The sequence below is a fragment of the Thermobia domestica genome, chromosome 17 (assembly GCF_964235325.1).
Source record: "Thermobia domestica chromosome 17, izTheDome1.hap1.1, whole genome shotgun sequence".
Lineage (NCBI taxonomy): Eukaryota > Metazoa > Arthropoda > Insecta > Zygentoma > Lepismatidae > Thermobia > Thermobia domestica.
This window is the reverse complement of record NC_137470.1, coordinates 161480831-161502365: the sequence shown is the minus strand read 5'-3', so window position 1 is coordinate 161502365 and position 21535 is coordinate 161480831. Positions and strand designations below refer to the sequence as shown.

Below are 21535 nucleotides of genomic sequence, written 5' to 3'. Positions count from 1 at the left end.
ATGTATTTCACCAAGAGAGCGAAATAGTTCACTCCTTCCTGGCAATTGCAAAGATTTAGAATATGAATGCTTTTACTCGTTCTACGGGTGAACACTTCGTATCTTTAACTTTTTGTTTTGAACCAAATATATATATATATATATATATATATATATATATATATATATATATATATTTTAACCTCTTTCCGAGGGAAACTATTTTCACGATACTTTTACAAACGAGAAATAATCAAATCTCATCTCGTAGGCAGCACTGGCAAAAATTGCGATGTCCTGACATCATGATAAAGAGGCATATTCTTGCTCTAACACATGTATTGTGGCTCAATGACAAAACGTTCACCTCTGGTTTCAAGGGCCATACTCTGAGTGTTGAACACTGTGTCTGCAGGGCACATCCTTTAACAAACAGTATCAGCCTCCAGATCTTTCAAATTTTGTCCGTTCCTCCCCCGCCCGCGCAGTCGATAAAACTTTCTGGAAGAAAGCCTGATTGGATTTCCCAAATCACTTTTCACTCTTCATATTTTTGGCACTGATACAACTTGTGGATAGAACTTTTTTTTTTTTTTTTTTTTTTTAAACATGTAAATTCATTATAACTACTAATAAGACACTCGTAAACTACCATATATAAATTCTTTTATTTGTTTTCCCATTTCACTCAAAAATAAATTAACGGCTTGTTTCCTCTATCTGAAAATACTAAACTTAGTCCAGGAAACTACTGCTTTCTAGGAATCACTAGGTTGCTTGGGACAGCCGTCTGCTTGCAAACCATACGTGCAAGCTCTGCAGGTCTTTCGGTAAAGTTGAACCACGTAAACAGTTTTTTTTCTCTCGTGTGACTTAAGCGGCAGTCTTTCGTTTCTGTACTATTTAACTAACAAGCTAAGCATAGAATCTGAATTCACAAGAAATAAATACAATCTCCTGATATGAATGTCCTTACCACTAATCTGCGTCGGTCCTCTAAGTCCATGCAATGCTCGCCCACTAGGAGCTGACGGAGCAGTCTGAAATCAAATCAGATTATGGATCAGTTTTGTTCCTATAGTAACATACTTTTAATACATGTTATTACATCTACTCAAATACAATTCAGTATATTGATAATCAATGTACCTTACCTAGATGTAATTTACGAATATCACACATGATCAAGCGACAACATGTAAAGAAAGAAACAAAGGGCTGAGAACCATTATCAGTCAAGTTGAAATATACAGACCTGTACGGCCCTTTTACTATTCATATATAATCTTCGAATTTTTGCTACGTCGAATTCACCGTACCATTAGGAAGGGCGAGTACTGGAAACTTAAAGCAATTCCATACATATGAAAAAAAAATCTATAGTGTATTATTACCTTCCCATAATTTAGCAGACTAGTTGTTCATAAAGATGGACACTTTTCAAGCACAATCCACAAAGTCCGACTACAAACAAAGATGAAGTGTATGGCTGGACATGGATGGAACTTGGAGCAGAGATTAGAAAAACAAGCACGGTAAGCCAAAGATCAGGTTCCATTTTCACACCAGTCGCACTTCTGTAATCATACAGATATTGTAAACTTCGAAATGCAATTGTTCGGAAAATGAAGTGTAGTGTTTTTTTTTTTTTTTTTTTTTTCCTTAATTTGTACGTAGACAATCTTGCTGTATCAATGACAAACCATGACAGATTACTCGGCTCGTAAAGAGTAAATGCGTAACGTTTCCCTTTGAGTGAATGAAGCTCTTATACAATGCTTCTTTCACAACTTCGTAACTGAAGCAGTTGAGTCCCAGAGCATTGCCAGAACGAACTTTAACAAGAATGGAGAGATGGAGTGGGAAAAATAAATATGATTGTTCCTACATTTGAAAGTAAATCCTTTTGTCCGCACCTTCTTCTCTTTCTCGCAAAATATCATCTCTCCATGATTTACAGTTCTCGAAATATGGCTCCTTAAATATTCCGAAATTCGAACTTTTTGGACTAATATCTGGGGAACGATGGCCAGTTACTCAGTGGTCACTGGTTACTATTCAGTATCAAAATGTTCACCATCCTCTTAGGTATTGATCAACATCAATATCATCTCTCTATAACTTATGGTTCCCGAGATATGGCTCTTTAAATCTCCCGAAATCGGCCACTTTTTGGCCAATATCTGGGGACCGGTAAGAGTGACGTGAAAAATTCCATCACTCTTTCAGATAGTTTTTGATGCTCTATCGAATGTAGAGAGAGAGAGAGAGAGGTTCAGAGGTTTATAAACAAAAGGCACACGATTGAACGTGTCCTTAAAGAATAGTCCAAAAACTTAAATTCGCTTCATGAAGTTTTTCATTAAAACGCCATATGCACGTGAGGTTTATCGAACGGATATTGCTTTAAAAATGTATAAATCAGACTCCAAATGCAGACTTTCCCAAACATATGCGTTCAGCACTAATAAATTACGAGGATGGGATAATGGCCCTTGCTCTCTGTACACGATATATAAATGCTTTAAAATAACCTTATTTTGAATGATTAGGTTCTATTCGTCTGAGATATCTAAAATAGCATTTCAGCTTACCTTGCACGCCACTCTCTTCAAGATCTTTTCTAGTATGAAATACAGAAACTGACAGATTTTTCTTAACTATGCAAAATAAAAATCTTACGCTGCCTATACGTTATTCCAGCAAAATGATTTCAAGAGCAGATTGCACCACGCAGAACAAGCCAAGGTGAACCGAACTCAGAGCTTCCGGCGTGCAAAGCTGTAGAACACAGCGTCTGTTGGCAAGGTGGACCTATCAGTGGTCAAGCCTGGCCATCAAACATAGCGTTTTTTTAGTTCCTAGGCGATAAGCTACTTGCCCACCGTATTTCGTTCAGATTTGGCCAGTAGTAGCCGAGAAATAAAGTACCACATACAAGACAAGACAAGACACGACACGACGAGCCTGTTTCAGGACGAGCCCGGACACAAAATATAGCAAGTTTTATTCCATAAACCATGAACTATTTGCTCATCAAATTTGGTTTAGATCCGGCTAATTTCCGAGTTATAAAGTACCACATGCAAGGCAAGTCCAGCCTGTTCCTGGACAAGCCCGGACAATAGTTACCGAGAAATGAAATGCCACATACACATACATACACCTGGAGTAAAACTATAAGCTCCCGCATGCTTAAGCTGGAAGGTAAAAATGTATTACTTCACTGAAATCATATCTGTTCATGAACTAACATCAAATGAATCCTGTTATGTTTGCCGACAAATATTCCCACCATTCAAATGTACCGAAGGAATATTACAAAGAAAATAAATGAATGAAAAAAAAGAACTAGTTATTTTATCACATGTCAAATCATCACTTCACAGAGAGTATAACCTATTTAAATTCTATTAATTTATAGCCCTATTATCAACTGGACTAGTTTTATGCCTCTAGGTTTAGGCATAGTGTATATGAAGTTCAAACTTCGAGAAACATGTTTTAGTGAAACCATTGAAAATAATTCTTATCAAGATTACCTTCAACCAAATTTAAGTTCAGTTTCTTTGTTGATTCAGACATTATTTTCAGTAGTGATGTTTTGCTAATCATCCCAATCTTCTTAATACTATGGCTCAACATCCCTAAATGTTTGGAAAGATTTAGAATCCTGATCATTAGTTATTGGAAAGATTTAGAATCCTGATCATTAGTTATTGGAAAGATTTAGAATCCTGATTATTAGTTATTGGAAAGATTTAGAATCCTGATCCTTAGTTATTGGAAAGATTTAGAATCCTGATTATTAGTTATTGGAAAGATTTAGAATCCTGATCATTAGTTATTGGAAAGAATCCTGATCATTAGTTATTGGAAAGATTTAGAATCCTGATCATTAGTTATTGGAAAGATTAAGAATCCTGATCATTAGTTATTGGAAAGATTAAGAATCCTGATCATTAGTTATTGGAAAGATTTAGAATCCTGATCATTAGTTATTGGAAAGATTTAGAATCCTGATTATTAGTTATTGGAAAGATTTAGAATCCTGATTATTAGTTATTGGAAAGATTTAGAATCCTGATTATTAGTTATTGGAAAGATTTAGAATCCTGATCATTAGTTATTGGAAAGATTTAGAATCCTGATTATTAGTTATTGGAAAGATTTAGAATCCTGATCATTAGTTATTGGAAAGATTTAGAATCCTGATCATTAGTTATTGGAAAGATTTAGAATCCTGATCATTAGTTATTGGAAAGATTTACAATCCTGATTATTAGTTATTGGAAAGATTTAGAATCCTGATCATTAGTTATTGGAAAGATTTAGAATCCTGATCATTAGTTATTGGAAAGATTTAGAATCCTGATTATTAGTTCCTTACATGTGCTTTGAGTCTACAGTATATTGCTTTTGAGACACGACCCCACCATAAAGTTTGTATTCTTGTACTAAGGACCACCCTGCATGATGTTATTGCTTTTAAGAAGTCATTCTTTCCACTTTACAGTCCTTTCTTAACTCGAAACCTCTATTCATCTTACAAATGATTTCAAATTTTCACACACTCAAAGCATATCAACTACATCTCACAAAACACTATCATTTCGGCAAAAATTAATACATTTTTCGTCCAACTTGATAACATTTACCTATTTTTTTTTTTTTTTTTCAGCTTCAGAAAGAAATGGAAGTTTGACGGAGACAAATCGGGTGCGTAAAACTGCTATACTAAATACTCATTTTATGGCCATGGTAATAATACTCATACGGGAGGACACTTGTGATAACGAATTTATAAATCTGGATTCTTTTCAGTTATTTCCTCCTGTACTTGGTCCAAAAGTTTTGTGTAACGTTGAGCACTGATGGTTTTACAAGTTGGATGCCATTACGAAAATATCTTTTGAATCCAAAAGAACTGAAGGCACGACCAACCCGGTAGACTTTACACTGTATGGTCTTTACATGTGGAGAACCTGGAATAGAGTGCATCGAAAAAAATGTTTTTTTTTTTTTTTTTTTTTTTTCGAAATGTTAAGATGAGAAGTACGAGAAAGTGGCCATTTATGGCCAAAAAGACACTTGCTCCTTACAAAATCACGTTTGTCAACATAATTTGTGGTGGTGGACATCGCAGCCCAGCCACTTAATCGTGGTGAGCTCTCGGTTGAAAGAAAAACGTTAGTCCGTTGCCATAGAAACCGCCGTTTCCAGGGCAACAGATCCTGTCACGGTTAGCCAATATTGAAAGAAAAACGTAAACGAAGAAAAAAAAATAATAATGTGCAATGTACTGGAGAGGAGTCGCTAAAATTAATTCTCTTTAACGAGGACGATTACGAAACATCACCTACTGATTGAAATCCGGATTATTTTCCAATAAACTTTCTTGTTATTGTTGATTATTCCATATCGGACTCCCGAAGAAAACTCATCTAAACAACTTATTGACCGTGCCAATAGCGACTACTCTCAATCATGACTTCGTTTTCTTTCATTTAGAAATAGAAAAGAAAGAGAAGAAAGTAGAAGGGTAAAAGAAGGAGGTAGGAAAAGAAGAAAGAAAAGAAATAGGGTATTTTAATAAGAAAAACAGATTACTGGATAATTCCGGAAATATAGTAAAAAATCGAGAAAGTCCTTGAAAGATGAATCATTCTAAATGTTATTAACGATTACTCAATTTTGGAATGCTTCGGAATAGACACATGTTCCCTCATACCACCCAGACCTAGCTCCAGGCACCACGACCGTGGGATTGCCCAGACCTAGACCTGGAAACGAGAAAGGTGAAATCATTCTTTGTACTGTTATTCCGACCGGTGATTGATAACCATCCAGCATCTGAACTCTGTTCTCTAGGATCGACCACACATATGAATTAGCCAAGAGGAAAAAAAAAAATCAGACTTATAAACTCAATATAAATTTATGTATCGTATCAATAAGAATTTCAACTTCCTGGAAGAAAGAGGTCGTATTTAGGCTCATCCTGCTATTTTTGTTTCACTCCTAGAGCCGATTTAAACCATTAGTAGCGGTCCTTCATGACCTAGGTTATTTACCTTAACACATCTATTAAAACATGTCACATATATTACAGATGTTAATATGACAAAGGATATCACTAAAATTACCTAAATTAAATCTATCATGCATTCACACGCTCACTCACTCAGGACAGTGTATATATGTTTAAAGGAAACCAACTAGCTACAAGGGTACCAATAGTTTATTACATTCATAGTGAAAAGAAAAGACAAACAAATAATTATGAAGAAAATATTAAAAGCACAAGTTCTTGGTTATATATTAATAGAGTACATAGTATTATATTCTAGTAAATTTTTATATATTCAATCATCTTGACAAATAAAAATAATATATTGTATCTTAGGCATGCTAAATCAAATTATGATTTGCGACATACGCAAAAAGACACTTATTTCACTTGAAAAAAAAAATTTGACAAAAAGGAAAGAAAAGAAAAAAAAACTTTTTGGTGTATCAGAACTTATATGAGTCTCTACCTCACATTGGGTAATAAAATATTAATAATTTTGAGCGTTCAAATCACAGATCACGCACTACTCATAGTGTCCAAAACATTTCGCTCCATTTAAATTAGTTTGTGTATATATATATATATCTATATATATATATATATCTATTGGTTTACAAAAACCATTCATCGACTATATTTAGTTTGCAACTCCTAGCAGTTTATATCTGCACTCGCACACTGCGATGTCTATACCCATCTAGGGATTTCGAAAAAATCACTTTCGCTAGAGGACGTTTCTCCTCTTAGACGGTCCATTTCCAAACTTATTAATTGAATAGTTTTAAGTTATTTATGCAACACTGGGACACGTTATGAGGCCTTTCCTTAGGATCACTTTCGTATATATTTGTATATGATTCGGATTTTAAAAACGATCTCCCGCAGGTATACGGAGTATAAAGGTTTAAATTGAGGATAAAAAAAAAACTGGTCAAGTCACAGGATACATATGAAGGTGAGAAGGATTCACGGTGCACTTTCCACGATGGTTTTTGGGTTGGTAGTTCAAGGATAATATGCGTTATGATGATGTGGGTTACGTTTAGACCTGCCGTTACTTTCCAATACATGCCATTACATAATTACATAAGGTATCATTTACAGAAAAGGAAAATTACTTGAGTGCACGGCGGTATTCTTGACAAAATCTACATTCTTACATTCGTCGGAGAACTTACTGGTAACCTATAGCAACCAATACACGTTTAGGGGGACAGACACGAGCGCTCTTACATATATTCATAATACATTAAATATCATACTTTTACTTTAAAATCATATTCACATACTAAGTACATATACATTCGACGTATTCATTTCTTTCTATATATATATATATATATATATATATATATATATATATATATATATATATATATATATATATATTTATATTCAATAAATGCGCACACATTTAAATTAATCACCCCAATAATAAAATTTTTTACAAGGTTGCAAACATTGTCCCAAAACAAATGACTTCCGACATTACATATGAAAAAAGAAAATTGATTTTTACTTGATACCGCGCGTCTATAAATTTTTCACTCTTATATAATCAATTCGTGTTTAAATCATAAAGGGAAAAAAAACTTTGGAAGGCAGGCACGTAACACAGAGCATTTCTAAAGATATAACTAGATAACCTAAAATACAATTTCTGGGCCCAGACCAACTACAAGGTATTCGAAAACCAAAACAGAAAAGAAAGTGACCAATGGATTAAAAAAAAACTTAAAAGGGACGACGGTGAAAGAACGTAATTTAAGTGTCGTCAACTACGAAGTCTTTGTTCATTTCAGCGATAGGTCAAAATGTGATGGAGGACCCAATCACTATCTACTTTATCCATGAATCGTGTCTTGCAACGTCTCAGCTGGTAATTTCAGATCAGAGTTGTACGTTAAATAAATCGTAAGCAACAAGTTCAAAATCGGGGGGGGGGGGGAAGGTTGAAAAATAAAAAAATCTCGAAGTAAGAAGGAAGAAAGAGACAAGAGAGAGAAAGCGGCGCCAACGAAAGGAGAAAGATTAAAGTACTACTCACTACTCAGAAGAGTGATCGAATTTAAATATATAACAACTCATAGCCAAAAATATTCACATATGCCGAAAGAGGGTGGTTTACTTAAATACGTAAACTAAGAGGGAGTCCCTGCTGCCAAGGATGCAAGTTCTGTGTCCATCAGATCCCAATCCCACAAGAATTTGCTTGTAAGATTGAAATCCGATCCCCGTATCCGGCCCAGACCAGCAGGATAAAAGGAGAGGGGGAAAGGGACCGGGTAACTGCGTCCCCAGTTTTGAAATCTCTAAGTAAGAAAAAAAAAAACATTCGACCCCTCAGAAGAACTAAGGAGGTTCTAGGACAGTAATGAAACTAGAGTAAAAGTATTAGCTAAGATATCCCTAACTAATGATTTGCCGAAAATAAAAAAAAAATTTAAATAAACTGAATTTTGGATCGGTGATTTCTATGGCCAAACCTCACCGATAGCTACCCTGCGCAGACACGCCACAGTCTGGGATGTCGTTAATTTCCCTCGTCTAATTAAACTAAGAAAAGAAATGAAAATACTTAAAGGGACTAGGGGTCGACATCCGGGTACGCAATAATAAATTTCAATAATTAATTGTTTTGATTCTGTAACCCTGTCAGAGCTGTCGCCTCCATGAACATTGTGAGCTAGCCCGAGTAGGTAACGTGAAGGAAAAAAAAAAATCTCACGGAACAGGATATTCTATTTTAAAACTGACCAGAAAATATAATTCACTACAGCCCTGTTGTATAACTACTATTGTCTTTTCATAATTTATTATTCAATATGTCTAGTCAGCGATTGTATGATGCTACCCCTTCTATCAGATGGTATTACTATGGTTGATTATTATTATAACACATAAACCTACAAAGTATTACCATAGTCCGACTATATATTGCCCTCCGGTCCGCGTGATATCATGGTGCAGGGGTCAGAACCTGAGATGTTTGTAGTTACACGTATCTATTCAATATCTATATATCAACACGCGGCGAAGTATTCACTGGGCTACTATATATTTAACTATATGGGTGTCCTATCTTCTATATTCATTTACTACAATATTCATATACTTCATATTCATATTCATATTAATATTCATATAATATTCATTTGCCACGACGCTATATTCTACAAACACCCTGTTTCCTCTATCTACGCCCAGCCTATTTACACATTTCATCATAACACTTTAAAATCTATAGTCACTACAAACATTTCCCATTCCGATCACCGCACGACAACCTTACTCGAACCCAAGACTCTTTCATCCCACACACAATACTATGTAATACTCGGTAGCTTTATTAAGAAGAAAGAAAAAAATCCTACGTATGTTCACTGAAAATAGAATTATCTGCGATAATGTTTAATGTTTATGAAATTCTGCAGCAACAATGGACTTCTGCAGCCACGAAGAAAAATGAACATTTAATATAATTTCAAAGCGAAGAACTAGCATCATATCGCCCGACTTCTGTTAAGAAATTACGGATTGTTTATTTACTTAAATATTTCGATTTCTAAACTGAGCAGAATGTTGTAATTTTCAGGAAATGTTAATTTTGGGTCACTTAACCTAACTGTACATTCATATGGGCTGTGAATTATACCTTCTAGGTTTTATTTCGGAAAGAAAGGTCAATTTCATGAAATCTAAATCACTAAGCACCTCGACGGAAGAATGGCGGTTAGTACTGACTTTTGACACTAGGGCTAGCGACGATATAATCAACCCTTGAACAACTGAATGTGACCTTGTACACGGAATTATTATACTATATTACGTTCACTTTTGAATATTGTGTATGAGTTCACTTAATGACGGAATAATAAAGGATTTATCGCATAGTAAATACTACACTGTCCGTATTTAATTATCTCACACACTCTTTCATCACTTAACTACCACTACCACTGATACTAGAAAATGTTTACTACATTACAAATATATACATGCCACATCCATACTACACACTACATTAATACATGTTATACTAATAAATATACACAGAAAACATTCAGATTTTACCATTTTAAATCGGCTCGAAAGGAAAAGGAAAGAAAGGAACAGGGCCAACTGGCCCTGTATTTACTAAATCACATTCTTAACTGTTTAATCAATGCCCCCGAGGGGACATATCAAAGTGTTGACTAACAATAGGACCCCTGCCCTGAAGGGGCAGGAACCCGGAAACAAACTAAATGTTCAACTCATCCCGCTGGAAGCCGTACTCCCAATTTGGGAGTCAGATAAGAGCCCTTACTGATAATTTACACGTACATTGTGATTACTATTCTAACTACAACAGAATTAAATGCCGCCATGTATGTTAAAAAAAAAATCACTCGCTAACTACATAAACAAATCTATAATGGACAGGTCTTGTAACCCTCAATTAGTAGGAAAATTGGGAGGTAGAAATATCAAGGGAAACACTGATCTTCAGAACCGGATTTAGGAAGAAAAACAGAAATCACAATACTTCGGGATCCTGTCCATAGCCATCGGTATATGAAATCATGGCGTTCCTAAATTGCACTTCCTATTTCTTCTTTTTTAAACCAGTGTTGTTCGAAAAATTTAATAGTTTATGGCTCCTTGAGACTTCCAGTGAATTTTCATGTTAATAAAATCCAAATATTACCTGAATTTTGATGTTTACCACTGCAGGAATCAGTCCATTTATGAAGCAAAAAAAAAACCTAATGTCGTCGACCACAATTTCAGGCATGGAATGGAATAATTGCGCCCTAATATCATAGCGTGGGTTTATCAGCCAATCAAAACTAAGCATTTTGGCGGTGGGGCTTTGAAACGAATAAAATTTGGTAAAATCTGGATTAAACTAGATTTTAGAAGGACCTAGGTATCTAAAAGAGAGGTGAAGGGTGGTCCTGAAAATTCTGTCGAATTTTAGATTGGTTATTTGATCTGGAGAGTTCCGTCCAATAGTGGATCTATATTTTCAGATAGCACTGACACCGTAAGAATTGTAATAATCCATTTACATATCCATATACAAAACTTATAACTAATTTAAAATATAAATAAAGATATTGATTCCCAAAACTATAATCCGTAATGATTTTTTTTTTTTTTTTACAGTTTTCCATGTTAATTGAAATAGAATAACAAATAAAATTACGAATTATATGAACAGCTAGAAATTTTTTGTTAAACATCAAGTACAGTCGGTGCAAAAAATTTCGGGCACCCTCCCATTAAGAACACAACATCACTAGACTGTAATGGCATATTACAGTTCCCCGGCGTCGTTAAAAAAAATTTTGTTTGAATAACAAAATTTTGTTGAATAGAATTAACATGTATTAATACTAATAAACTAACTACTCACTCATACTCTCATGCACTCAAATGAGACAGTGTAACATTCACTTTGGGTATTGAGATAGAAGTTCCCGTTTCTTGTCCTCAGTACAGTTGAAAAGCTTAAGATTCTGGAAATTGTTAGTTCACCTTTTAGGTAGCAGGAAAACACGAGGTAACCAGTTCGCAATGTTCCCATCGAAAGTGGGAAAACGTTCAATATCCCGGAGGGACACTTTAGAGCTCATACTAACATAAGCAGGGGAATAGTTACTGGGAATTAACATATTATCCTGCACAATCGGAGTCGTCACCGGATTTACCACCGACGACGTCGTAGCGGTGTTATAATTACCCGTGTAAGTGAAAGGGATTCTGTTGGTCGTATTGAATATGTTGGGCTCCATCCCCGGACCAATCGCACCCGTGAACAACGACTCAGAATGGCACCCATCTCCTCTTCCCGGCAACACGCTATGTGATTGTATACCTCCATGTAAGGAGGGAGCACTCACGCTAGTGACCGTAGTCGTCACAACACTCGACTGATTCGGCACACTATTGGAATTGAACCACAACTTTGGTTCTGACTGATGCATGGGGTAGTGCGTCGCAATATCCCGTGCATCAACTGACATTAAATTTTCTTTTCCTGCGCTACAGGTAGTTGTTATAGCGGGTAATATTTCTGAGGAATCGCTACCGGGGAAAGGATAGATTACCTCTGATTTTTCGCGACTAGATTTCGTCATTTCTTTTTGAATATTTACTATCTCGTTTTGAATTTTCGAAATTTTCTGGTCAGTTACTTCCCGTTTGGTTTCCAATGATAAGTCTGACAAGGTTGACTTTAAACTATCAATTTCGGCCTGCTGTGTTTCTAATTTATTGTTGATTTTATGCAATTTGGTATCTATTCGTTCAAATTCTGAATTTACATGATCGAATTTACCCTCAGTCTCCTGTTGAAGTTGCTTTATAGATTGCTGAGCCTCGCATCTGGCCAGGTCAATTTCAGTAGACATTTGCTCCCTCAATGTGGTTATTGAGGAAGCAAAGTCCGAACATATGTTGTCTATTTTCTGGGTTAGTACCTCGAATCGAGATTCGGTTTCTCGGTTCGAGGTGTCAAATTTCTCATTTATTTCGCGTCTCATTTCCAGGCTACTCTTATCTATTTTTTCATTCATTTCCCGGCTATTTTTATCTATTTTTTCATTTATTTCGCGTCTCATTTCCAGGCTATTTTCATTCATTTCATGTATTAGATTCTGATTCATTTGGGTCATATTTTTATTTATTTGTTCAGCGAACTGCTGAAATAAGACAAACATATCAGACCCGCCCGATGATGCAACTTCCTTTGGGTTGGTTGTCTGATCGCGATTCAAATTACTTTGAGATTCACCAATGTGATCCCTATCTCTTTCATCATCATCGAGGTCAGATATCTCCACTGGAGATATTTGGCCTCGGTTCTTCGGGGTACTATACCCTCGCTCACCATCCGAATCGGGATGTTCATTTCCTTTTTCAGAGGATAAACTCATGGGTTCACGCGACTGGTGGAGCTTCCCCTCACATTCTTTACAGTATTTAACTATCTCACCAGCCCGGACCTTTTCTGCATTTTCAGCAGTATCCTCTAAATTGGTACAACTGAAATGAATCCATTTCAGCCCACACTCATGACACCTCACTAGCCTACGGGAGACGCGAGCTCTTTTCTCATTACTTTCTAATGTACATTGTGTACATGAGACTTCCGCGTTCTCGTGTGATACAACTTCTCTATTAGTTGCCATAGCTTCCATACAAAAAAGACACAATATAAACACATGCAATTATATACTTATAGACTAACAATACTTATTATTCAGGTACTATTCATAAATTAAGGGACTCCTATCTAATTCCCTCCTTGGGTCAACTTCCAGCATTTTCAAATTTTAGAAGTCACTTTAGCAAATTCCTTCATTTCCCCCTTTCTACAGAGAGAGACAAAGATAGCAGAACAGCCAATGACTATTATTATTTAATCCCACTGTAACTTTTTAATTATGCACCTTTTGTGGCCAAGTCAATATGTGCTCGATCCTAAACAGTGTTTAATAAATAATTTCAGATCCGTTACCAGGGAAAACAATTGTTTCCATGGTAACTGTCCGATGTCAACGGTCGCCAATATTGAAAGAAAAACGTTAGTCCGTTGCCATAGAAACCGCCGTTTCCAGGGCAACAGATCCTGTCACGGTTAGCCAATATTGAAAGAAAAACGTAAACGAAGAAAAAAAAAAAATAATAATGTGCAATGTACTGGAGAGGAGTCGCTAAAATTAATTCTCTTTAACGAGGACGATTACGAAACATCACCTACTGATTGAAATCCGGATTATTTTCCAATAAACTTTCTTGTTATTGTTGATTATTCCATATCGGACTCCCGAAGAAAACTCATCTAAACAACTTATTGACCGTGCCAATAGCGACTACTCTCAATCATGACTTCGTTTTCTTTCATTTAGAAATAGAAAAGAAAGAGAAGAAAGTAGAAGGGTAAAAGAAGGAGGTAGGAAAAGAAGAAAGAAAAGAAATAGGGTATTTTAATAAGAAAAACAGATTACTGGATAATTCCGGAAATATAGTAAAAAATCGAGAAAGTCCTTGAAAGATGAATCATTCTAAATGTTATTAACGATTACTCAATTTTGGAATGCTTCGGAATAGACACATGTTCCCTCATACCACCCAGACCTAGCTCCAGGCACCACGACCGTGGGATTGCCCAGACCTAGACCTGGAAACGAGAAAGGTGAAATCATTCTTTGTACTGTTATTCCGACCGGTGATTGATAACCATCCAGCATCTGAACTCTGTTCTCTAGGATCGACCACACATATGAATTAGCCAAGAGGAAAAAAAAAAAATCAGACTTATAAACTCAATATAAATTTATGTATCGTATCAATAAGAATTTCAACTTCCTGGAAGAAAGAGGTCGTATTTAGGCTCATCCTGCTATTTTTGTTTCACTCCTAGAGCCGATTTAAACCATTAGTAGCGGTCCTTCATGACCTAGGTTATTTACCTTAACACATCTATTAAAACATGTCACATATATTACAGATGTTAATATGACAAAGGATATCACTAAAATTACCTAAATTAAATCTATCATGCATTCACACGCTCACTCACTCAGGACAGTGTATATATGTTTAAAGGAAACCAACTAGCTACAAGGGTACCAATAGTTTATTACATTCATAGTGAAAAGAAAAGACAAACAAATAATTATGAAGAAAATATTAAAAGCACAAGTTATTGGTTATATATTAATAGAGTACATAGTATTATATTCTAGTAAATTTTTATATATTCAATCATCTTGACAAATAAAAATAATATATTGTATCTTAGGCATGCTAAATCAAATTATGATTTGCGACATACGCAAAAAGACACTTATTTCACTTGAAAAAAAAAATTTGACAAAAAGGAAAGAAAAGAAAAAAAACTTTTTGGTGTATCAGAACTTATATGAGTCTCTACCTCACATTGGGTAATAAAATATTAATAATTTTGAGCGTTCAAATCACAGATCACGCACTACTCATAGTGTCCAAAACATTTCGCTCCATTTAAATTAGTTTGTGTGTATATATATATATCTATATATATATATCTATATATATATATATATATATCTATTGGTTTACAAAAACCATTCATCGACTATATTTAGTTTGCAACTCCTAGCAGTTTATATCTGCACTCGCACACTGCGATGTCTATACCCATCTAGGGATTTCGAAAAAATCACTTTCGCTAGAGGACGTTTCTCCTCTTAGACGGTCCATTTCCAAACTTATTAATTGAATAGTTTTAAGTTATTTATGCAACACTGGGACACGTTATGAGGCCTTTCCTTAGGATCACTTTCGTATATATTTGTATATGATTCGGATTTTAAAAACGATCTCCCGCAGGTATACGGAGTATAAAGGTTTAAATTGAGGATAAAAAAAAAAAAACTGGTCAAGTCACAGGATACATATGAAGGTGAGAAGGATTCACGGTGCACTTTCCACGATGGTTTTTGGGTTGGTAGTTCAAGGATAATATGCGTTATGATGATGTGGGTTACGTTTAGACCTGCCGTTACTTTCCAATACATGCCATTACATAATTACATAAGGTATCATTTACAGAAAAGGAAAATTACTTGAGTGCACGGCGGTATTCTTGACAAAATCTACATTCTTACATTCGTCGGAGAACTTACTGGTAACCTATAGCAACCAATACACGTTTAGGGGCACAGACACGAGCGCTCTTAAATATATTCATAATACATTTAATATCATACTTTTACTTTAAAATCATATTCACATACTAAGTACATATACATTCGACGTATTCATTTCTTTCTATATATATATATATATATTTATATTCAATAAATGCGCACACATTTAAATTAATCACCCCAATAATAAAATTTTTTACAAGGTTGCAAACATTGTCCCAAAACAAATGACTTCCGACATTACATATGAAAAAAGAAAATTGATTTTTACTTGATACCGCGCGTCTATAAATTTTTCACTCTTATATAATCAATTCGTGTTTAAATCATAAAGGGAAAAAAAAACTTTGGAAGGCAGGCACGTAACACAGAGCATTTCTAAAGATATAACTAGATAACCTAAAATACAATTTCTGGGCCCAGACCAACTACAAGGTATTCGAAAACCAAAACAGAAAAGAAAGTGACCATTGGATTAAAAAAAAACTTAAAAGGGACGACGGTGAAAGAACGTAATTTAAGTGTCGTCAACTACGAAGTCTTTGTTCATTTCAGCGATAGGTCAAAATGTGATGGAGGACCCAATCACTATCTACTTTATCCATGAATCGTGTCTTGCAACGTCTCAGCTGGTAATTTCAGATCAGAGTTGTACGTTAAATAAATCGTAAGCAACAAGTTCAAAATCGGGGGGGGGGGGGGGGGGGGGGAAGGTTGAAAAATAAAAAAAATCTCGAAGTAAGAAGGAAGAAAGAGACAAGAGAGAGAAAGCGGCGCCAACGAAAGGAGAAAGATTAAAGTACTACTCACTACTCAGAAGAGTGATCGAATTTAAATATATAACAACTCATAGCCAAAAATATTCACATATGCCGAAAGAGGGTGGTTTACTTAAATACGTAAACTAAGAGGGAGTCCCTGCTGCCAAGGATGCAAGTTCTGTGTCCATCAGATCCCAATCCCACAAGAATTTGCTTGTAAGATTGAAATCCGATCCCCGTATCCGGCCCAGACCAGCAGGATAAAAGGAGAGGGGGAAAGGGACCGGGTAACTGCGTCCCCAGTTTTGAAATCTCTAAGTAAGAAAAAAAAAAAACATTCGACCCCTCAGAAGAACTAAGGAGGTTCTAGGACAGTAATGAAACTAGAGTAAAAGTATTAGCTAAGATATCCCTAACTAATGATTTGCCGAAAATAAAAAAAAATTTAAATAAACTGAATTTTGGATCGGTGATTTCTATGGCCAAACCTCACCGATAGCTACCCTGCGCAGACACGCCACAGTCTGGGATGTCGTTAATTTCCCTCGTCTAATTAAACTAAGAAAAGAAATGAAAATACTTAAAGGGACTAGGGGTCGACATCCGGGTATGCAATAATAAATTTCAATAATTAATTGTTTTGATTCTGTAACCCTGTCAGAGCTGTCGCCTCCATGAACATTGTGAGCTAGCCCGAGTAGGTAACGTGAAGGAAAAAAAAAAATCTCACGGAACAGGATATTCTATTTTAAAACTGACCAGAAAATATAATTCACTACAGCCCTGTTGTATAACTACTATTGTCTTTTCATAATTTATTATTCAATATGTCTAGTCAGCGATTGTATGATGCTACCCCTTCTATCAGATGGTATTACTATGGTTGATTATTATTATAACACATAAACCTACAAAGTATTACCATAGTCCGACTATATATTGCCCTCCGGTCCGCGTGATATCATGGTGCAGGGGTCAGAACCTGAGATGTTTGTAGTTACACGTATCTATTCAATATCTATATATCAACACGCGGCGAAGTATTCACTGGGCTACTATATATTTAACTATATGGGTGTCCTATCTTCTATATTCATTTACTACAATATTCATATACTTCATATTCATATTCATATTAATATTCATATAATATTCATTTGCCACGACGCTATATTCTACAAACACCCTGTTTCCTCTATCTACGCCCAGCCTATTTACACATTTCATCATAACACTTTAAAATCTATAGTCACTACAAACATTTCCCATTCCGATCACCGCACGACAACCTTACTCGAACCCAAGACTCTTTCATCCCACACACAATACTATGTAATACTCGGTAGCTTTATTAAGAAGAAAAAAAAATCCTACGTATGTTCACTGAAAATAGAATTATCTGCGATAATGTTTAATGTTTATGAAATTCTGCAGCAACAATGGACTTCTGCAGCCACGAAGAAAAATGAACATTTAATATAATTTCAAAGCGAAGAACTAGCATCATATCGCCCGACTTCTGTTAAGAAATTACGGATTGTTTATTTACTTAAATATTTCGATTTCTAAACTGAGCAGAATGTTGTAATTTTCAGGAAATGTTAATTTTGGGTCACTTAACCTAACTGTACATTCATATGGGCTGTGAATTATACCTTCTAGGTTTTATTTCGGAAAGAAAGGTCAATTTCATGAAATCTAAATCACTAAGCACCTCGACGGAAGAATGGCGGTTAGTACTGACTTTTGACACTAGGGCTAGCGACGATATAATCAACCCTTGAACAACTGAATGTGACCTTGTACACGGAATTATTATACTATATTACGTTCACTTTTGAATATTGTGTATGAGTTCACTTAATGACGGAATAATAAAGGATTTATCGCATAGTAAATACTACACTGTCCGTATTTAATTATCTCACACACTCTTTCAATACTACACTGTCCGTATTTAATTATCTCACACACTCTTTCATCACTTAACTACCACTACCACTGATACTAGAAAATGTTTACTACATTACAAATATATACATGCCACATCCATACTACACACTACATTAATACATGTTATACTAATAAATATACACAGAAAACATTCAGATTTTACCATTTTAAATCGGCTCGAAAGGAAAAGGAAAGAAAGGAACAGGGCCAACTGGCCCTGTATTTACTAAATCACATTCTTAACTGTTTAATCAATGCCCCCGAGGGGACATATCAAAGTGTTGACTAACAATAGGACCCCTGCCCTGAAGGGGCAGGAACCCGGAAACAAACTAAATGTTCAACTCATCCCGCTGGAAGCCGTACTCCCAATTTGGGAGTCAGATAAGAGCCCTTACTGATAATTTACACGTACATTGTGATTACTATTCTAACTACAACAGAATTAAATGCCGCCATGTATGTTTAAAAAAAAAATCACTCGCTAACTACATAAACAAATCTATAATGGACAGGTCTTGTAACCCTCAATTAGTAGGAAAATTGGGAGGTAGAAATATCAAGGGAAACACTGATCTTCAGAACCGGATTTAGGAAGAAAAACAGAAATCACAATACTTCGGGATCCTGTCCATAGCCATCGGTATATGAAATCATGGCGTTCCTAAATTGCACTTCCTATTTCTTCTTTTTTAAACCAGTGTTGTTCGAAAAATTTAATAGTTTATGGCTCCTTGAGACTTCCAGTGAATTTTCATGTTAATAAAATCCAAATATTACCTGAATTTTGATGTTTACCACTGCAGGAATCAGTCCATTTATGAAGCAAAAAAAACCTAATGTCGTCGACCACAATTTCAGGCATGGAATGGAATAATTGCGCCCTAATATCATAGCGTGGGTTTATCAGCCAATCAAAACTAAGCATTTTGGCGGTGGGGCTTTGAAACGAATAAAATTTGGTAAAATCTGGATTAAACTAGATTTTAGAAGGACCTAGGTATCTAAAAGAGAGGTGAAGGGTGGTCCTGAAAATTCTGTCGAATTTTAGATTGGTTATTTGATCTGGAGAGTTCCGTCCAATAGTGGATCTATATTTTCAGATAGCACTGACACCGTAAGAATTGTAATAATCCATTTACATATCCATATACAAAACTTATAACTAATTTAAAATATAAATAAAGATATTGATTCCCAAAACTATAATCCGTAATGATTTTTTTTTTTTTTTACAGTTTTCCATGTTAATTGAAATAGAATAACAAATAAAATTACGAATTATATGAACAGCCAGAAATTTTTTGTTAAACATCAAGTACAGTCGGTGCAAAAAATTTCGGGCACCCTCCCATTAAGAACACAACATCACTAGACTGTAATGGCATATTACACGGTTATTTTCAAAACATAATAAGCTATGAAAATAAGCGAAGCGCTGGATCGGAAAATTTTCGAATAAAAGGCATAGTCATAAACAATTGGAAAACATCTATAGAAAAAAGGCACTTTTAGCCAAAAATTCACAAAAGCATAAGTAAATGGCATAGGAAACCATCCCTGAGGTACAAATTTAACATATTGCCATAAACAAAACAATAAACGATCATAATACAGAAAAAAGAAATACATAAAATATCCAAATAATGGCATTTTTCTTAAATTGTTGTTGCATACCTAAATCAGCACCAAAAGTTCAAGGTCATGCGCCACCTAAACGACCTCCAAAAATCTGGAAAAAAAAGTCAGTAATCTTTTTGGTTACAAACAGCCACTTTTCCGAAGTACATACCTTAATATTTCGAAAAAAAAAAAAAGTTATTTTTTTTAAATACATCCTAACCTGGATTTTTTTGTTTCTAGAGTAGTCATGAACCTGTTTCAATTCTGGTAAACGAATAAAATGTGATGTTTTCTTAAAACTGCTTACGCTGTACTAGTGAGTTTGCATCCTGATTCATTTTTGGTCGAGCGTAAGCACTTAGGACATTCATCTTGAAAACACCATTTTCAATACATAAATTCTTCAGTCAAAATGCGAAACACTCGATCACATGAAACCCTCCAAAGCTCCTCTAGTACCACTTACGGAGTGTTATATTTCGTTCGCCTTTCAGGCTGTTACGACCGACCATAAACTCAGATCTCCACAGTTGAAACTGACTAAGCCGAGACTAAAATATTTTTCATATGTATTTAATACAATAAATCACCGAATATTTAATGACACTCGGTGCTCAAAATCAGCATTAAAAAAAGCACCGAAATTACTACATGACAATTACCTTTGGAACAAGTCGATTTTAACGTCCCATGATTATGCACCGAGGCTAAGGGAGACCGTGAAAAGAAGGATGATAATGGTGACATAACGTAAGAGAGAAAACGGGAGAACACTAACAAGGTACATTCGTAAAGTGTCCCCTCGGGATTCACGTAAAACTAATTTACATGTGAAGTTCTCAGTGGCTCAATATGTATTATACCAATTTTAGCGGCTCATACCGTTAATTTGCATATTTGTGGTCCTTCATATATCCAGAATTAAATCATAAACTACTATAACGCTCGGTCACAAAATTGCTTTTAGTTCCTTTATATGTAACTTGACATGAATGTGGGCATATGAAAAAGAATTTGGATCAAGGACTGCTTCTCTGACATATGCTACACACCCCGGCCGCCATCTTGGTTCCGCAATATTGGATTCAACTTTCGATTTTTCAAATGGAAATAGCTTCAAGTGATACACCAAATTCACGTACAATTTTCTCGGGAATTCACTGGTGTAGTGAGTTTTATCGTATCTTGTACCGCTGTTTGCAGGGTATTTTATGTTAAATTCAGGCATTTTACGAACATCGAACCAAACAGAAAGTTATGAAGAACAGGGCAGAAAGTTATGTTTGCAGTGTACCCTGTGTTTGTGTGTATATGTAACCTTTTACGTGATTTATCGTTGACGAAATATTCTCTGGACGTAATACATACACACAAACACAATCAATAACAAATTGTAGGTCCGCACCAAAATCTGGTCGTATCTGGATTTATGTTAGACATTTTAGACATTCATCCAGTGTGCT

The 21535-nt window shown here is 35.3% G+C and overlaps 1 protein-coding gene across 5 annotated transcripts in view; it reads right to left on the bottom strand.

The window, feature by feature from the left end:
• Positions 1-21535, bottom strand: part of LOC145674450 (piwi-like protein Siwi) — a 197318-nt gene that overhangs the window by 129733 nt on the left and 46050 nt on the right. For 4 of the 5 annotated variants that reach the window (XM_081744514.1, XM_081744518.1, XM_081744513.1 and 1 more), the window contains exon 3: positions 956-1019. In XM_081744514.1, coding sequence (XP_081600640.1) covers positions 956-1019 — 64 coding nt within the window. Of the gene's footprint in view, positions 1-955; positions 1020-20126; positions 20182-21535 lie in introns of all 5 variants that reach the window. The other variant, XM_081744516.1, reaches the window with a different exon arrangement.